Consider the following 18,863-nt stretch of genomic DNA (forward strand, 5'->3'; position numbering starts at 1 on the left):
TAGGATGTTTTTAATCCATGTTTCATAGATTCCTGGAGTGCATAAAAGGTGACTGTGCAGTTCTAGGGTAACTTAATTAGATATAAACCTGGGCTGTGACAGAATTCTGACTTTTTGCAGTTACAATGCTACTGTTTAATTCAGAGAGCTGGTCTAAAAATGACCCAACAGAAAAATGTAATTAATTTTCAGCCAGGCTAACTTCCTGGACAATCTTGACACAATTGTGCGAACACTGGGGCTAGCCCATGAGATGGAGAGGTAAATATGTTTGGGAGAGAAGGACTGGAAGAAGGAGAATGAGGCAGATGGGATCACAACAGCCTAGACTGAAATCAACATAAATCGCTGTTGAACAACAATTTATAGAAGTGAGATCATGCAGGCTACACAGCATTTGACATTTCCAAGGGGGACTCTACCTCTGCTACAGACTGTTTCAAGTCCACGAATCAAAAGCCATGTTAGAACTCTGAGGGGAAGGCATGATTTCTGAAACTTCATAATCACCTCTTCTTGGCTTGATATTGAAAAAACTTGTAATTGGAATGATTTAGTGTAGCTGTGAAAGCAGAAAGGAGAAGAGGAGTTAATTAAAAAATATATTAAAAAACTCATAATGTATATTTTTAAGACAGGAGAATTCAAATAACTTTTTCTCTGAAGCCCAAGGCTAGGATGATAAGTTTGAAGCTATAACCAGTCTGCATGGTATTGAGTTTCAATAATACATGTTCTCCAGGGGAGTGTTATCCTGATGTGTAAACTTGAGAATGAAATTCTGAGTGAGTTACTCCACATGACAAACACTCAAAGTGCCTTCCTCTTGCTGGGTAGCCACCTTCTTTGGGGTTTTTGTGTGCAATGGAGTAATGTTCAATATGAATAAGGGTCTGTTTCCAGGAAGCCCACAGCAAACCAAAGAAGTGAAACGCCACTGAAGTACAGGCCTTCCTGTTTTAAAATGTCACTTGATGGTGTGGCAGGGCTTGAACTTCAGCCCTTGAAGTCACAAAACATCAGCCCCATCTTCTTGAGCTAAAGCACTGTTGGGAGTTTCACTATGAGAGTCAACAGAGCCTAAATATTATTCCTGCTCTGTAAATGCCAAGAAGTAGGTAAGTGTTTGGCCACCCTTATCAATCTTCCATGTTTTGTTCCTGCAGTACCATCACCAACATCAGCCAAAAGTGAAACAGTGCAGAAGCAACTAGAAAAAATAAACAAGATTGAGTACTCCACCTTGACTGTGGACTGGGGAAAATCTGTCTTGGGACTGAAAGGAGCATGAGTTGTTCTCTAAAAACATTCAGATGATGTTAGCCAAACTTCCTGAACATTAAAAGGAAACTTGGCTACTTCTTTGGGTATTTGAGATGACACGTTTTTTGGGGGGGGGTTTCCCAGTCAGATAGGACTTTCAGGCCCATAGTGATAATGTTTTATCTATCCATTCTCCATTTATCCAACCAAGAACAGAAGTTGGAAATAAGAAAATTATTAATAACTGTACTATATTTATCAAATCAGTACAGTTTTTGGATTATAAGTGGGGAGACATAGGCTTACTGGTTGGAAGAGTTCTCTTCTGCTGTGTCTGTCTCCCAGGTTTAACATGAGATGTGATGAGTGTTACCCATCTCCTTTGGGTTTACACCTAAGTCACTCGTCATACATTATGGGTGTACATTCTCTCTTGCATCTTGTGAGGACAACAGAATATGTAACATTTGTGTAATTGAAGAAATGAGTTATTGATAATAGCTGAAGTTAGATCAAGCAGTGTTTTGGGCCTACAACATGATGTTCTTTTGAGAGTTCAAAGTGAAAATGTTCCAATTTGTCATCCGACTGGAGAAATAATGGTAATTATTCTTTTAACTTCCACTGGGACTTATGTCATGCTGCATGAGCTCTGCATACCAAAGAGGGTTGATGTATGCTTCAGTCTGAGTTTCGTTATAACAGAATACCAATGCAACACAAAACTATGATTTTTTTTTTAAAGGTATTTTTATTTGGAAAGTTCATGTTTAATGCATTTAGGGTCATCTTATAACAAAGCGGTGTTAGTGGTTGTGGTAACACCCACATATAGATTTATTGCTTCATGTTGTTATATCCAGATGAATCAGTGGGAAAGAGAGCTTTTTGGGGAAACTGCTGATGAAATATTTAACATGTTTTTATTAAAACTTTTCTAGGAGGCAATAGAGACAATGTTAAAGCCTCCTTGAACTTAACCCATTCTCTAAACTACTTGGTTAATCACAGGAAGTAGGATGTGGGAATAAAGGAGGTTGCACTTCACACCAGGACAACACAAGGGCCGGCTGCACAAGTTGATGTCACTGGCTTGAGATTGGGATCAAACTTTTCGTAGGGAGGGATGGGAAATATGCCAGGCCGCAGATGAAAAGGAAAATGGGCTACAGATTTAATGGAAAACCTTTTTCCTTTGTCCTCTCTAGCAAAGGGAATGGGCTAAACTGTAGAGTCCTTAGCAGAGCCCCAAAAATATCCTTTTAAAAAAAAATATTTTAGTTAGACTAGCAATGTTTTATTCTTTCTTTCCCTTTTTCTTTCTTTCTCATTCTCTTTTTTTTTTCTTCCATGTGTGCCTCAAGGCATTTACTTGTCATCCATCATTAGCTTTGTCTTAAGAGCTGCCGACTGTGAGCATGCACTGCGTCAGCGGTGTTCAGACAAAAGTGGAGAAAGGTTCGCCCAGCGTTGCTTTGACATGTTCAAAGTGAGCTACTCCATCACTCCCGGGATGGAAGGGACAGGGGCGGGAGGGGAGAATGGGAAGGCAAAGCAAGAAGTTCTTCCTGATATTGTACTGCTCGGAAGAAATATGCTGTGAAAGAATCTGTTCTGCTTTCTAGCCTGGAATGGTGGAGCGAGGTTTTGGTTGGGTTTTTTTGTGCAGGAGAGTGTAATTATTGGTTTAGTAAAAAAAAATGTGTTCTTTTCAGAGAATTCAAATTGCTTTAATTAGCAGAAAGATACATACAGCAGGGCTTGGGTTATTTAAAAGGCACTGTGACAAGTCAGTCTCTTGTGCTAGACCTATTTTTAGTTTTATTCTGATATCTTTTTCTCTAAATGTTCTTTTCCTTTTTTTTTTTTTTTTTTAAAAAAAAAAGCAGGGGGGAAAGGGAAAGCTGGGAGCAGGTTTGAATTTCAGGTTACCACTTAGCAAACATCCCTCTTTGGGCCAGCTTCCCTGAGGTGCCCTCACCATTGGGAAGCACTCTCTAACCCTTTTAAGGGAAAAGTTGCTGAGCCTGCTCAGGGCCTTGCAGAAATGGGTCCTCCATGAGTGAAATGGGGCAGCAAAGGCCGACTGATCTGTGTGTGAGTCTGACTGGGCAGCAGAGCATCCCTAAAATAAGTTCCCTTCCAAAGAGTTCTTCCTAAGTGGCATTTCCCTATCCATGCCTCCCCTGGCTGGTGTATGCATGGTGAACAGTCTGCCCGAGACAGATGCTATTCCCATCTGGGAACACAAAGAAGTGAACTGTGATCATTGAAAACAGGCTTTCACGTATTAGCAAGACCTTTTTTGCGTGCTGAGCTGCTGTAACAACCAGCCTGCACTGTCACCGTTTCCCTTCCCCTGCATGTGTGTATTTTTTTAAATATGTTTATATGTATATATAAAAATAAAATTATATATATCAACAAATATTTGGGGATATATTTTATAGCTGAAGATTTCAGGATCCTGTAGAAACAGAATTTCACCTTGAGAAACACCAAGAGATTAAAAATTAGGTTGTTTGTAATCAATAAAGATAGATGGGTTGTTAAAAAAATAAAACCAGACACAAATAATCCATGCAAATTAAACTGTATTCACCTTTCTTGTCAGAACTGCTTTTGTGGCCCTTAAATCACAGACATTTTAACACCAAGTTTAAAATTCATTCTCAAAATTGTCATGCAAGCCCTCTGCATTTTACAATTTATTTATTTATTTTTACTCCCCGTGAGATTGGTATCACTGTACATCTACATAGCAATTTACATGTATTTTATTTATGTGTAGTTTGTTATGATAAAAATGTCAATGTTCTAATGATTAAATTGATTTTTTTCTCCCTTTTTCCAGAAACAGCATAGCTGCCTCAGCAGTGTGTGCCTTCAATCTGAGTGCCATTACTCAGGCATTTAATGGCCCTTTCCGTTACCAAGAAAACCCAAGATCAGCCTGGCTGCCAACATTAAACCCCATCCCTAATTTCCAGGTACTGCTGCTGCCCTTCAGTTTACTCCAGTTCTTTCTACATTCTGTCATTCCAGTGGGTTGATTTTTGTGGGGCTCATTTTTCCAGGTAGATCCATGGTGCAGATAAATTGTGTTTGTCCACATTTATGAGTGTTTTAGTCTGTGGAATGCCTTGCCACATGTTATTGAGACCATAGGATTCATGGCAAAAATTGAATGGTTTCACCGACAATAGGAATGTTTAGATTTTTTATAATACTGAATGATTTAAATCTCTGTCGCACTCATCACTGACACATGAACTCCGAGAATGTGATCCTCACAAGGGGACATGTCCCCACCAAAACTGGGAACAACTGAAAGCTGAAGGTGGACAAAGTCAAACTAGAATGGACACAACCTATGTTTTTAAACAAGAAGGGTAATTAACCTCTAGGACTGTGTAAGGATGTGATGAGTTTTCTGTCACTTGATAGGGCCCCTAAGACTACCAGTGTCTCAGTGCAAGATGGATGTCCTTCCAAGACACAGTAGCTCAGCCAGAGGTTATGAACATGTTGCAACAGTAACTGGTAGAAGAGGACACATGAGGATGGTCACGGTGGTTCCTTCTCATCTTAAACATCTTTGTTTTTATGAATGAGCAGCTTTACAGGATTATCAGTTAAGGCCAATTTGAAAATTATAGAACAACTTCAGTTGCTTTATGCCCAGATCCAGTCAGTGTGGTGAAGAGTATGCATGTGACAGCCCCAGCAAACCCGAATCTTCCGAAGCTTGAACCTATTTTACACCTCAGTCCCTTCCCACCTGGAGAATCCTAGAGAGGATGGACTTGAAGCTGGCTCTGCTTCATTATGGCAAAGGTGCTGAGGCTGCCTGCAAATGCCATCTGCCTTCAAGCTGGTGATGGCAAGGACCTTCGGTAAATGACTCTGCAGTCACCTGAAATCACAGCAAGAGCAGATGGGAGGCAGATCCATGCTGCAGGCAGGGACATGCTTGGGGTCCTGCTGAGGAAGCTGATTTCTCCCCCTGAATCCCCTCATGGCACCTGAGTGAGGCGTTCTGCCTGTACAAGGTGGGACAGGCTTGTGGGCTCTCAATCACCCCCTCAGCTTGGTGTGCTCAAAGTCAAGAAACAAAGCTTCAGCCATGCCAAACATGGCCAGGCTTTTTTTCTTTCTCTTTTTTTTTTTTTTTTTAATTTTAAAGGGAACATTAAGGTTAACTGAGAATCAAGGACTTTCTGTCCCTTGCTGGGCTAACCCAGGAGGAATAGAAAAGGACTTTGGAAAGCATTTCCATGTAGTGAAAAGTATCAGATAAAATGTAGAGTACAAAGATTGCAGCAGCAAGATGAAAGAAAAGAGTCAGGGAAAATAAGGAAAGGAAAAGAAGGTATGTGGCAGACAAAAGGAAGATTGCAAGAAGAGATTAAGATGTTTTTCAAGTACAGGAGGAACAAGAGGTCAGTAAAGGGCCTTTAGGAGATGACAAGGGTAATTTAGTGACAGAAGAGGCAGATATTGCAAAAAAATTAAATTAATTTTTTTGCCTCAGTGTTCACAAAGGAAGATGAGGGAAGCATGCCAGATTTTTTTTTTCTTGCAGAGAGGAAGGAGAAATAGTGAAGGATATAGAGGATCAGGGCAGTGCAGATAATCAGGAAATTAGAACAAAGCAAAATAAAACCAAACCAGAGGAATGCTGTGTCAGCATATGGTCTGCCAATAGACCAAAAGGATTATCTGTGACTTGATGGGAATAGAAAACAAAACCAACAATGACATTCCTGCCACTGGGACTCTTCCTTCAGTAATGCTCTAGAAAGGAAAGTGAGTGGGGATAAAAGCATTCAAAGCAAGGCAGTAGTGTAAACCACAAGGAGTATAGGAAACAGCAGAAGAGAGAAATATAAAAACTCTTTAGAAAAATGTGGGATGAATCATGAACTAAAAAAGACCATTGCAATAGAAAAAAACAATTAAAACCCACCTGAGGACATATCAAAACTCCACTGACGTTTCCTTAGTCTGGCTATTCAGGAAGATGTTTAAGTTGATAAAAAAGTGACCATGTTCATAGGTGGTGGGAATTAGTATAACCCTGTTCACCTAGTTCATACAAGCTCCAAAATATTGTAGGACTTAGTACACCAGCCATTAGGATCTATATTTATTGTGTTAATGTGAGCTAGATTCCTATCAACTCACTTTAGCATGTTGTAAGAGAAGTTCTGCATGGTGTACCTCAGAAAGGCAGCCACACTGCGAAGAGTTGCTTTGATGCATATCAAGAGTATGCACATAGGAACTTTGTACACTGTAGCTGGAGTGCTGTAAATCAGCATCCTGATTTGCAGTATACTAACTTCTCTTCCGAGGAAAGCCCAAACACCTGGACACAGAATGAAGAAAAAGAAATTTGTGGGTTTTTTCTAGTGAAATTACTCAGCTGTGAGCTTCACTAGGTGAGAAGCAAGGTTTCCATGGACTGAGTATGGGAGTTAGCAGGATTTCTAGTTGTACCACTGACTCCTGTGACCTTGGGCAAGATAAATAATCAGTCACCCAGCTGTCTTTTGGAGTAATAAATCTTCTGCTCACCATGCATGGCATTGTGAGGAAGAGTGAAGATCCAGCCCTGGATACTGACATGGACCACAAAATTGAATGGAGAATTTAATCCATATGAGGAAAGTCTGAGAGAATTGGTTTGTTCAGTCTTGAGAAGGCTTAGGGAAGACCTTGCCACTGTGTTACAGTATTTAAAGAGCAGCTACAAAGAAGGTGGAGACTCCCTTTTTTACAAGGAGTCACATGGAGAAGGTGAGGGGTGATGGGTATAAGTTACCCCTGAGGAGATTCTGATTAGACACAAAACGAAAATTTTTCACATTGAAAACAGTTAACCATTGGAATAATCTCCCCAGGGAAGTGGTGGATTCCCCAACACTGGACAGTTCTAAGATTCAGCTGGACAGGGGGCTGGGCCACCTTGTCTAGATCGTGCTTTTGCCAGAATGGTTGGACCAGGTGATCCTTGAGGTCCCTACTCTATGATTTTATGATTCTATGATTAATCTTGCCTTGGCTTTTGAAAATGCTGAATTCTGGAGATTTGTGTGAGAGAGAAACTCAGGCTTTAAAATGTGCTATCCACCTGGTAGGATTTATGCTGGTGTTTAAAAGACACAAGATGAGCTCTCACACCCTATTCTGGATGGACAAGAGCATCGAGTCCTATTTCAGTGCACCCCTTGGTGCACTTGGTTGGAGGATAGATGGACACAGGTTGATCTGCCATTCGCTGTGACGATAGAAGAGCTACATGTGGGGAAGGGAGAGCTAGTAGCTAACCTGCCTTGCTTCAGATGAAGGGGTCTGTTCTGAAGGGAGCACATCAGAGAAAAGCAGTGTGGTGAGTTGGGTTCTTTGATGCAAAACTAACCCGTTTTCCAGGTTTGTTAACCTACAGTTTTTGTGCATTGTACAGACTGAGATGCCAGGTAGTGTCTGAAGATATTTGAAATGCTTTAAGTATTTATCACCACAAAAACTTTCTACTGCTAGCTTTCTATAGCTAGTTTTAATTCCTTCTTTTCCTCCTCGGTTTGTTAATTCCTTTTGCCCTTCTGGTGTGCTGGCTGCAAGGTATCACCAGGGAATGAAACACCACATCGCTTGCCAGTGGACCAGCGGGAAGAAATGTTTCTAAAGAGTGGGCTACAGGCCAAAGCTAGGCTAAGGACCTATGACCAGGCTTAAGGGCCTGATCCTGTGGCCCTCACACAAACCCACCTCCCCGGGAAATGAACAGGACATGGGTTTCCAGAAGAATTTCGGGGTTTGGTCTTGGGCTGCTGGAGTGGGGAAAAAATGCAGGTGCTGAAGTTCAATCTTCCATGTTTAGTGTGGGACGCTGAGTGATGACAGCCCTAACGAGAACCTGACGGAGAGGGTCCTGCAGGATGCACAACGCTTGTTCCTGATGAATGATGTCGTGCAGCCGGTGACTGTAGATCCATATGTAACTCAGGACAGCATTCGATTTTCCAAACTGGTGGTTGATATTGTTCAGGGGAAGGATACTCTCTACCACGTGATGTATATTGGAACAGGTAAGAGCACTGGGGATTAAGGAAGTTCCCTCCACTTGCTCGCAGAACTAGCAGCCCTGGGAACCTGGTTGTGATGTCATTACACAAGTGTAATTTTGGCACAAAACTGCATGGAAGTTAGTTTGCCTGAGTAAATTAAAAGCAGGACAGAGGACTTGAAGCAGAGTTCCAAGTGAACAGATCATAAATCTACATTGTGTTTAAAAACAACAATAACATTTTTCTCCGTTTTATAAAAACATGTTTCAACTAATCAGGCTAATACATAACAGTGAGGAGCAAAGGTCGGTGAAACGCTCTGTGGTTTCATGTACGTAAGTTGCCTCTCTGCACTATGACATACTCATCTCTAAATAAGCAATAATAATACTTAACCTCCAGGCTTGCCCAAGGTTTTAATTATGTCTGTCTTTGCACTTCCGTGTGCCTACTGGTGTATGACTCCCAGTGCTTTTGGGAATGGGCATGCACTGAAATGTAATGCAGATGGGGAAGCTGAGGCAAGTGCTTTTTTGTGGTAGCATAGCGAGCCAGTGGTAGAATTAATTATATGATTTAGTCTCTTGATTTCTACTGCCATCCTCTAATTAGCAGGACACATTGCCTCTTCTGAGAAGTACAGATATCTTGGATAAATGAAAGATGCTGAAGAAGGACAAAGTGTTATAAATGGTTGTCTTAGCCCATATTCATACTAATGATAGAGGTTAAATTAAATAGTTTGATTAATCAGAGCATATGGCCAGCCTCATGGGTATAATGTTGTTATCCTCTATTGCAGAAGCTTTGACTTTAGAATAAGATGGATTGCCTCCATAAGTGTTAGTTTAATCTCATATCTGAATGCAGAGTCATTGCCTCATTCTCATGTTACCACCTTCCAGGACTGTCATAATTTATCTAACTTTTACCACCACTTACTTCAAAAGTGATCATCCTGGATATGTTCTAGCAACATTCCCACTGTGGGAACCTTCATAGACATTGATTATGATGAGAAGATTGTACTTAAATGGAAATACAACATGGTTCTGCCTTTTTGATATCTTGATATTTTAAGTGAGGAGTCCCAGCTACAAAGCCTGAGAGAAAGCTGGGATACTTTCTGCCTCATATCATTTGTATTGAAAGGTTCACTGTCATAACCATACCTCCTTATTTGTGTTTGCTTTCTGCCCCTGGTTACTGACGACGGAAGAGTAAGCTCTGCAGAACCTGAAACATTTAAACCAGTCAAATGCTTCAGCAGAGACAGCCCTGCCCAGAGGCAGCCCTGAACACAAACCCAATCCTGAGACAAACTGAGCCCAAACTTGGGCATCAGACTTGTTCCACACCTAACCGAAAGAGAAGCATTGCATGGTAGCCAACCCCGCCACTGTAAATTGCTGAGCTTTGGCACCAATAAAGAAATTATCAGGACAGAAAGATTAAGTTTCAGGAGCAGTCGGGGCTGACAGACTTATGAAAAGTGGTGTGGTTGCCCCCTTTTCCCCAGCATAAATTTCCCACAGTTTATCAGATCTTTAAATTGTTTAGGTAAGAGCACTGTGAACACAAACACATATGTTTCTGTGTATGCGCTGCTCACGACATAACATCCCTTTGTCAAGCTGGCAGGACAGCTTCTTCGAGGAAGAGGATCAGTTAGATCCGTGACCCATGCAGTCATTACAGAGGCCTCTGAGATTTCCAGCAGGGCTGCTGCATCTGTTGTCATTTGTCATGGCATCAAATCACACCGATCTGCTCAATAAACCAAAAGAAATACAGACTTGAGGCACCAGAAATGATCCCTGCTATCTTGGGTCACCTTGCTATATAACTCACTGGCCATGGGACCAGACTCTTCTCTGCCTCAGTTCTCCAACTGGGAAATACTTCCAGGTACTCGCTCTCCAGGTGATTCACATTCTTCTGGGTTCCCACGAAAATGCATTCACAGGTGGTTTCTGTAACGTCTGAGAACTGCTGAGGATCTTTAACAGTGTAGCTGAGGCTCTCTCTACCATGGGTAGCAGGTGACCCAGAACTAGGTTTAAAGCAGCTGGGTGAAGATGATATTAATATTTTGCTCTTTAGACAGGTATGAAATGAAGTCAATGGCTTCAAGATTTACTCATGCCTTGTTTCTTGTTCTATTAGAGTATGGCACCATCTTGAAGGCCCTTTCTACCACTAACAGGAGCCTAAGGAGTTGTTATTTAGAGGAAATGCAGATCCTCCCTGATGGACAACGGGAAGCAATCAAGAGTCTCCAAATCCTGCACAGTGACAGGTCGCTCTTTGTGGGCTTAAATCATGGAGTGCTAAAAATTCCTCTGGAGAGATGTTCCATGTACAGAACAGAAGGGTAAGCAAATTTACAGCTCTGATATATTCCACTTCAGGTTAAAAAGAAAAGCACCAGGGAAACATATTCCAGTTTGGTTTAGAAGGCTTTTTTTCATCACTCCAAGACAAAAGATGCTGTTGAAAGTACATCTCCTGATAGATACATTCATGACAGGAGCAATCAGAACAGGCAATATATTTTTGGTAAATATTAATTAGTCCTCATCAGAAATTAATTGTACGTTTACCAAGGAAAGGCTTGCAATATTTACTTTTATTTAAAAAAAACCTCTTGACATTTCAGTGTTGCTTTTGTTAACTCTGTGTGTTTTGCTGGCGGTTCTTACTGGCAGTATGGCTGCAGGTTCCTGAATTTGTGTCCCAGCCAGCCTATCCTGGCTTATCCGAATCATCACCTCTCAAACATCTGATGAGGCAGGGCTGTGCTGTGTTACTGCTTTTGGAAACCAATAGCTCATCTCAAGTATGTGTGACACCTCTTACACCTGGATAGGTTCTGTGCCTTGATTGTACCTTTTAAAGGGAGTAGGAAAAAAGACTTTAATTGTCAGTCCTGGCTCCAGTTTTCTACCCAGAAATGTGTGTAGGAGGTTATTGTATCCAAATGGTATCCCTCCAGTTTAAACAGGAGAGAGTGTGATTAGCAACTGATTAAGACATACAGGCAAATAATCTCCCTGTGTAGTGTGGTCTGCTGCAGGTAATTGCTTGTTTACATCTCTTGAAAATACTCTTCCTTCTCTCTTGCTTTTGCCTTGCTTTCCTTGATGAGAGTTTTGTCTGAAACTGATGCCCTCTGCGCTAGAGAAGAGGAAGAATTTTAGCAACGTCTAAATTGATTCCCTCTTTCATGGCCTACTGCAAGATGTCCCCATTCTTTTGCCAAAAAGATGATACAGAAAATGTCACCGTAATTTTATTTTTAAAAAGTAGCTTATCTATCAGCTTGTAGTAAATTTGTATCTGTCTGAATATAAAAATACCAGCTCTGTTTTCATAGAACCTCTTCAATTATCCCTTTCAGAAAATATAACTTGGTCGTTACTGTAAGCCTGACACAGAGGTGTTTAATGTGTAAAGGTTTAGTTGCTCATACAGACAGGCTGACACAGAAGTGTTTAGTAAGAGAAAGAGAACCACAGCTGGAAAATGCCATCCTGTCCTCAGCCCTTAAAAGCAGAGATTTAAAAAGGTAAAACATAACAGCTGTTCTCTTCAGGCTGTCCTGGAGAGTTTCAGTTTGAGAATATTTATGTGTGTATACATATATATGATCCAGTTTCAAGAGAAATGAATTCTTCCTTTTCTTTCTGTTCCTAATCATGAGTTCAGCTTTCCGGAAATTTATAGATCGTGTCCCAGTTTCAGCCTGCATAAGTACTCTGTATGACACTTCCATTAAAGCTCAAATGGTGGAGGTTTGCTCAACTGCCTAAAAAAGGGACAAGAAGGGTAAAGCAGCAGTGGCTGGAGGGCAGATGAGTGGGGGTACCTCACAGGAGCACCATCTATTTAGGATCTGAGGGCCACAGGGCAGTCCTCTGCTAGTATAATCTTATCCCAGCAAAACTAAAATTTGTCTCCAAAGAGGGTCCTGTGCCTGTTGGTGGCCACAAGCAGTTTTACGCACTCTGCGGTACTGAGTCCTGACTGAAATTACTGGAAAGCTTGTGTATCAATGCTTTTTTTTTTTTTTTTTTTCCTAAAACAAACTTTCCAGAGGAGTTTTTCAGAGAAATAAGGAAGAATTCCAGCTCTTTTGGGGGATGGAGAGTCAAACTCGGTCTCCGTGATACTTTTAGGCAATTTAAACCAGCTGCTGGGCAATACCAAAGTACACAAGATAGGGTCTCCTGACAGCATGGTAGGTGCATATAGGTGGTGATGTGGGAGGTCAGAAGCTGCTGAATTCTAGTGCTGGCCAGCTAGGGTACTTGTGTACCTTGCAAGGGATCCTTTGTCCCATGGCTGAGTCTTGTGGAGCGACTGTGCATTTGAGGAGGAAAAAAAGAAGACCACTTAGGAAAGCTAAGGAAGGCCATTATTTATTCATTTGCTTAAAAGGATGTTTGTGATATTATTATTACTACTTTTTAAGCTAAGCTTTTTTTTTTTTTTTTTTTAGGAAATTATCCAACTGCAAATTTTTCAGCTGCAAATGTTGGAACCTTTTTTCCCATTTGCATCCTGGCTGTGTAGGTGATAAGTCAACTTGGTCTCCTTTGTATTTCTTTCAATACTGAACTGTATCGAGAAGGATGTTTTAATTTCCTCCAGTGCATTCCACCTGGCACTTCTCCTGGGCTGTGATTTATTGCTTATTGTTGTGTCTATGTTTAATACATGCCAATATACAGACACCACGGGAAAAAGGGCTCCCGCCTCTACAACACCCCCTGCTTATTTTTTTGTTGTGCTGTGACTTCTTGACTGGCCTCCCTGAAAAGCTCTCGTTTCAGCAGTTTTTATAATCTAATCGTTTTGATGGGGGCTCAGGAAGCTTGGAGGTGATGGAGAATTTGTGCCTCCCAGGCAGGAATACCACAAGACTGTTTGTTTTCTTTGGCTGTGCCGCATGTTATCAGGAAACTTTGCAGCCTTTTACACCCTGGGGGCTGATGTGGGTTTTCAGTTGCTGACTTTGAGCTCTTGCCTTCACCCTGCCTTCTCCCTCGAATGGGTGATCATGTATCGAGAGAAAATTGATCCTAGCATTGATCTTCTCCAGCAATCCTTGCTGCTCTGCTGCTTTAAAACCGTGGGCTCAAAAATGGGACAGAGGAAAAAGCAGTAGCGAAGGGAAGAGATGGAAAGGGAAAAGGATTTCTGCCATCTCCTTTACTGTTTGTTTATTGACATGGCACCAATTTAATCTCTTAAATGGTGACCAGTAACTCAGCCCCATGTCTTGATGTAGTTCGTTGACCCAATATATTTCTGGGTGTCTGAGCAGTGTTTTGTGCCTGCCCACTGACCTGTCTCAATCTGTCTTTTCAGAACAGCCAGTCTTAGCAACAGGGCAATGGGAAGACATCTGTAATGTCAGCTGTCCAAATTTACAGGCTGGACTTGGCTGCAGGGACCTTGCCTTGTGCGTGTGTTGTCCTGTTGTTCTTCAGTGCCGCCGTTACCTACTCTTGCTGGAGACTATTAGGAAGATCTCCAATGTGAGCAAAACCTACAAGCCCTTTGAACACGCAGGATGCTTTGCTGGGTGGTAGCTTGGCTGTGCTTGCTGCTGGATTTTGCATGGCTTTGAAATCTTTGTAACCTCCCTGCAATTTTCAAATGAGCTTGGATTTTTACCTCAAGTTGCCCCCAAGCTTTGGGGAGGGATATTTGGAGAGCCAGCACTGCAGCTTTATCGCTGACACCACCGTATCTCTAGAATGTGTCTGAACAAAATCTTGAATCTGAATTTTAGAGGTGAGGACTTCAGATTTGGACCATTATTTTCAGGTGGGGCCTGTCTGTAGGGGTAGTTTAGTAATTTTATTGAAGAGTGGGCTGCGATTATTCATTTTAGGAATTGCAATCAAACAGGTAGGAAAATGAAGCTGGTTGTTGCAGGGAACACTTTGTGGTCTCTTTGTATTGCCCTCTGCAGCATCAGGGCCATGGGCCTCCAAGCAGACACAAAACCTGAGGTGGGCCTTGGGGTGATTTTGTAGCCATTTTTTGGTTACACATTCAAATGAGGAAGAGAAAATGTATTTGGGAATAAGAACAGAGGGTCTCTTGAATACCCACCTTTTCTGCTCTCCCTGTCCGGAGCAGTTTATTTTAACACACTTAATGTTGATATTCATTCTCTCCTCTTCCTCCCTCCCTCCAGTTTTCTGCATAAAATTTGCAGTTCACATGTTGCAGGTTGCAATTTTGGAATGTACAGTGTGGTTCTGAGAACAGTTTGGCTTGCCTGTCGTCTCCCTGTCGTGCTGTGCTCACATGTGCGTGCCACCGCAGGTCAGCCTCATGGCAGTGGAGATCCTCCTGCTTCCGAGGCTATGGGGAGAGCCAGATCCTCTTGCGTGCCGCTCTCATTTGAACTCTGTCTGCTTTTTTGACCCGGTTTCAGGGAGTTTGCTGTTGAGTGATGCTGAGTTTTTGCCCTCCTACTTGGCCTAAATTCTGCCGTACATCCCCTCCGGCCATGGTGCTTAATGCAAACCTAGCAGAAATGACTCAGCTGACAAGTACTCTTACCTACTGACTTGAGATCTGTGTGAGAAACACAATTCACCTCTAAATAGCTCTGGGCCAGCAATCAGACAACTAAGTACATATAGGTGAGTAACTCCTGAAATGGCTTCAGGGAGTTTTTGGAAGAAAAGCTCAGCAGCCCTAGTAAAGCAGCAGAGAGTTTTCTGCCCTCTCTCTCTCCAAAGTGCAAAACTGGAGCTTAAAGCACAATCTCTGTACCACATCCACACTCTGCTTTAAGGGGCTTGAGATACTTCATGGAGGATTGCTTTGGTGGTGGTTATTGTTATTTTCTTCTTCCTTTTTTTTTTTTTTTTTTTTTTTTTTAAATACTTATATGGTGCAAAAACCTCTGTAACAAAGGAACAAAGAACTTGAATTTAGGATTGCAAAATTACCGGATTACTAGATTTCAGGAGTGAAACTGTTAGGGAATTTAACTGGAGGAATAATACAGTCTGGGAAGAGATCTAAAAATTTTCCAGTTTTGGGAAAAGTAAATTGAATATGGGCTGGAAATCCTCTGACCACTTCATCAGAATGATGATAGTTCCTCGAAGGGCAAACAAGGAATTACTGTTGGGTAAAAAGCACAGGAGAGAAAATCTTAAAAGAGGTAAGGGCGAGAACAAAGCAGAGACTGTTGTTTAGTGGAGCCCAGCATCCAGCAGACCGCTGAGGCAATGATGACGGCCAGATTGTTCATCAAAGACCTTGAATATCCAGCCCCTTCTGAGCTGAGGCTGTTGAAAATCTGGCCCAGATCTTGTTTTGAAAATCTTCTCCCTGAGAGTTTAAAAAAAATATCTAGCGCATTGAACATCCTTTTAAAATAGAGGCAAAAGGAAAGGTAACAGCCTACGAAAATGTTGTGATAAAGCTTAATCATCAATTTCCATCTGCTTTGGCTGATATGGCCTCTCCAAAATTAGGGGAATTAGCTAATTATTGTACCACCAATAATGCGAAAAGCTTTGGAAGACTTCATAGGCAGAAAGGAGAGTGCTCAGCCCAATCTTTTGTCATCCACAGTATCCAATAATACATCAGAATAAATCACTAAACATCTGGTTTGGCATTCTGGTTGCATTTAAGTAAATAGCGAGACTCCCACTGACAGAGAATGAAGACATCAAACAGAACCATGATCACTAAAGCTCTTGGAAAGAATGAAGTTTGGTAGATGAAATGGATCTGTGTTCTTTAAATAGAAGTACAAAATTATACCATTTTATCTACCCTGAAAACACATTTGCATCTGCTGTAGCAGGCAATTACTCCCATTTTCTTTAATGTAGCTGCTTATATATGTAAAGTTAAGCACATCCATACTATTTGCAGGGTGTGGACCTTTAAGATTCAAGGGGATGGTACAGGTCTAAGAAATGTGGATTTCAGGATAGCAGTTGAAGAGCTTCATTTCAACAGTCTGGTAAAGGGACATGGCCACATGTATCTGAAACTGGAAAAAAAAGACGGCAAGGGTAAGTGGTAATATAGTGAGCAGGGGCATGTTTCCAGTAAGATGCCACAGAGATTGGTTTTCAGTTTCATCTTATTTGACATTATCTTTAATGGCATGGAAGAAAGAAAATAGCATACTTTGTAGATGCCATTTAAGTATGAAGGAATCAAAAATAACAGTGAGGAGACAAATGCAATGTGGGGACAGTAGGGAAACCAGCAAGAGCCTGAGTTTGAGGAATAAGCCTGTGCTGAGATTGCTGGTGTTTGCATCACTGAAAAAGAGAGAATATAGTATGAAAGAGTGGAAAGGGGTTCTGCTCCGAACTAGATGAATTATTACAGTTTTTCCCATTTCTATTAAATGCTGAAACAAATGACATGCTTTACATTCATTTTAAGCTTCTTGTACACTTTTAGGCTCCCACTTTTAGCTCCAAACTATGTAAATGGCCCCAAGTGAATGGTACTGTGGCAGAAGAGGAATTTAGCAGTAGCCAGAATCCAGGGTTACACAGCTGCTGAAAGGTCACTTCAGAAAAAGCCAAATAAAATCAGCTAATTTCAGGGCTCACTGCCTTTTGCCTCCTTGCTATCATAACTAGGTTGCAAATTTGTTTTGCGGGGCTTTGGATTTGCTAGGAGGGAAGAAAAAGCAGGGAGGTTGAACATGCTGAGGGCTTTTGTTTGCTCCTTATTTTGAAAGCGTACTGCCAACATGACTTAGCTTGCAAGATTGGGAATGGTTTAGTATATGGATCCTTTCACTTCTAGCAAGCTGGCTTTAGGCCAACTCAGATCAATGATGTCTAAAAGTCATTACCATCAGATGCCTGCTAGGTGGGCTAATGTGAAATTAGTTTCAACACAGTGGTGACTGACAGGAAAGCAGGTAGTTTTCTTGGAATATGTTATGTTAGGATGACATTGATACTATTGTTATACAAACAAGATTAATAACTAAAGCTACCAGCAAGCCCCAGGGCCGATATCCATTGCATCTGTCAGTTCTTGCAATTTGCTACTATTATGTCATAAGATTTGTATTCTAGGCCATGGTCATGTTCAGTGACATGGCTCCTGATGTAGTCTACAGCCTTACTGCTACCATGGGTGGTTTGCTTCATGTCTCAGGCTTCCAGGCAGCATTTGCTGCATAAAACACAAATGTACCCAATGTTAGTACTGAATGAATATATTGCTACAGATGCATCATTAACTTTTTATTAGGAGATGTGCTGTTTTACCTGTTTGGAGAGGAGGAAGTATCTGGAGCCAGAGCAAATTTGTTATTGTTAGTTTAAGTTTAAATTTTAAGTACATATAACTACATAAAATATGTATGGGTTTTAGAAGAACATAATATTGTACTGTCTGGTGTCTTTTACCTGTCAAAATACCCAAGTACTGTAGATCTATGGGAACACTCTGGTCTGCAAAGGAGTAGAGCTGGATTTGAAGAATATCCATTTACTGAAGTGATGTTGTCTCTTGTTAAAAAGTGGAATGGACATTGTCTGATGGTGTTTTTGTAACTACATGGGAAAAAGCAATGGAGAATATGTTGGCAGGACCATTTTGCACCTTAAGCAATGTTAAAATAGCCCTGCATTGGACAAGAGATATGTTAGATCCTCAAGGTGTAGTAGGTGGTCTAATATTTATTTGCCTTTTCCAACATCCATTAATCTACAAAGGTTCTGTCTAGCTGAATATACATCTTGTTGAGCTGAAAATAATTACACAGAGCTTAATAAAATCCAACTTTCACAAAAGAGCTGCTTGAATATGGATTACTTTGTGCAGCCTGGGTGACTGTAGACTGTTTTCAGGTTTCTTTATCATCACTCATATTTCTTTCTAAGTTTTCTTCCTTTGCAGTTTTCTTTCCCTTTCTAAATTCCTATTTTAGCATAATTTGTGTTCTTAAATCATCAGCATCTTGCAGAGGCTACGTAAAGCACCTGTCTGTGTCCCCTGCAGTGGATTTGCTCTTGCCTAAACCGCTCTTTTCCTGTATCCACCTACGCCACCAGACTACTGAAATTTGCCATGTTCACACAGAAGTCTCAGATCTGCAACCACAGAGCAGAAACGCAGGAGCAGAACACATCTTAATCTGACAGCTGCCTGCAGACACTGACTGACACAGGGCAGAGACAGGGAATAACACTTCAGTGCACTGATTTGCCCAAGCTGCCTTTCCAAAAGGATGTCTAGCCCCCTCTGCCTCTTTCCATATGGCAGCCCTGGGGGGCATGTTTTTTTAAGGCTCAAAAGCCTGCCGAGGCTAGGAAATGGTAGTGCTTCACAATCCAGACAAACATGCCTGCATTCAGGAATTCCTTCTGGCTATTCCTTTCATTAGGACTTTAATAGTATCCGAGTTTTCTTGTGGATGGCTGATCCCAGCACTGGTAGTCAGAGGCCCTCTGTACTTTTGTTTTTATTGGAGGTCAGTTTTGTTTGGCACACTGACAAGAG

At 41.4% G+C, this 18,863-nt stretch overlaps 1 protein-coding gene across 3 annotated transcripts in view; it reads left to right on the forward strand.

The window, feature by feature from the left end:
* The window catches only part of SEMA5B (semaphorin 5B), a 276,944-nt gene that overhangs the window by 207,194 nt on the left and 50,887 nt on the right, over positions 1–18,863 (forward strand). For all 3 annotated transcript variants that reach the window (XM_074910110.1, XM_074910111.1, XM_074910112.1), the window contains exons 11-13: positions 4,118–4,253; positions 8,150–8,357; positions 10,503–10,710. In XM_074910110.1, the coding sequence (XP_074766211.1) occupies positions 4,118–4,253; positions 8,150–8,357; positions 10,503–10,710 (552 nt within the window). The remainder of the gene's footprint in view (positions 1–4,117; positions 4,254–8,149; positions 8,358–10,502; positions 10,711–18,863) is intronic.

The sequence above is a fragment of the Athene noctua genome, chromosome 7, assembly GCF_965140245.1.
Source record: "Athene noctua chromosome 7, bAthNoc1.hap1.1, whole genome shotgun sequence".
NCBI classification, from domain to species: domain Eukaryota; kingdom Metazoa; phylum Chordata; class Aves; order Strigiformes; family Strigidae; genus Athene; species Athene noctua.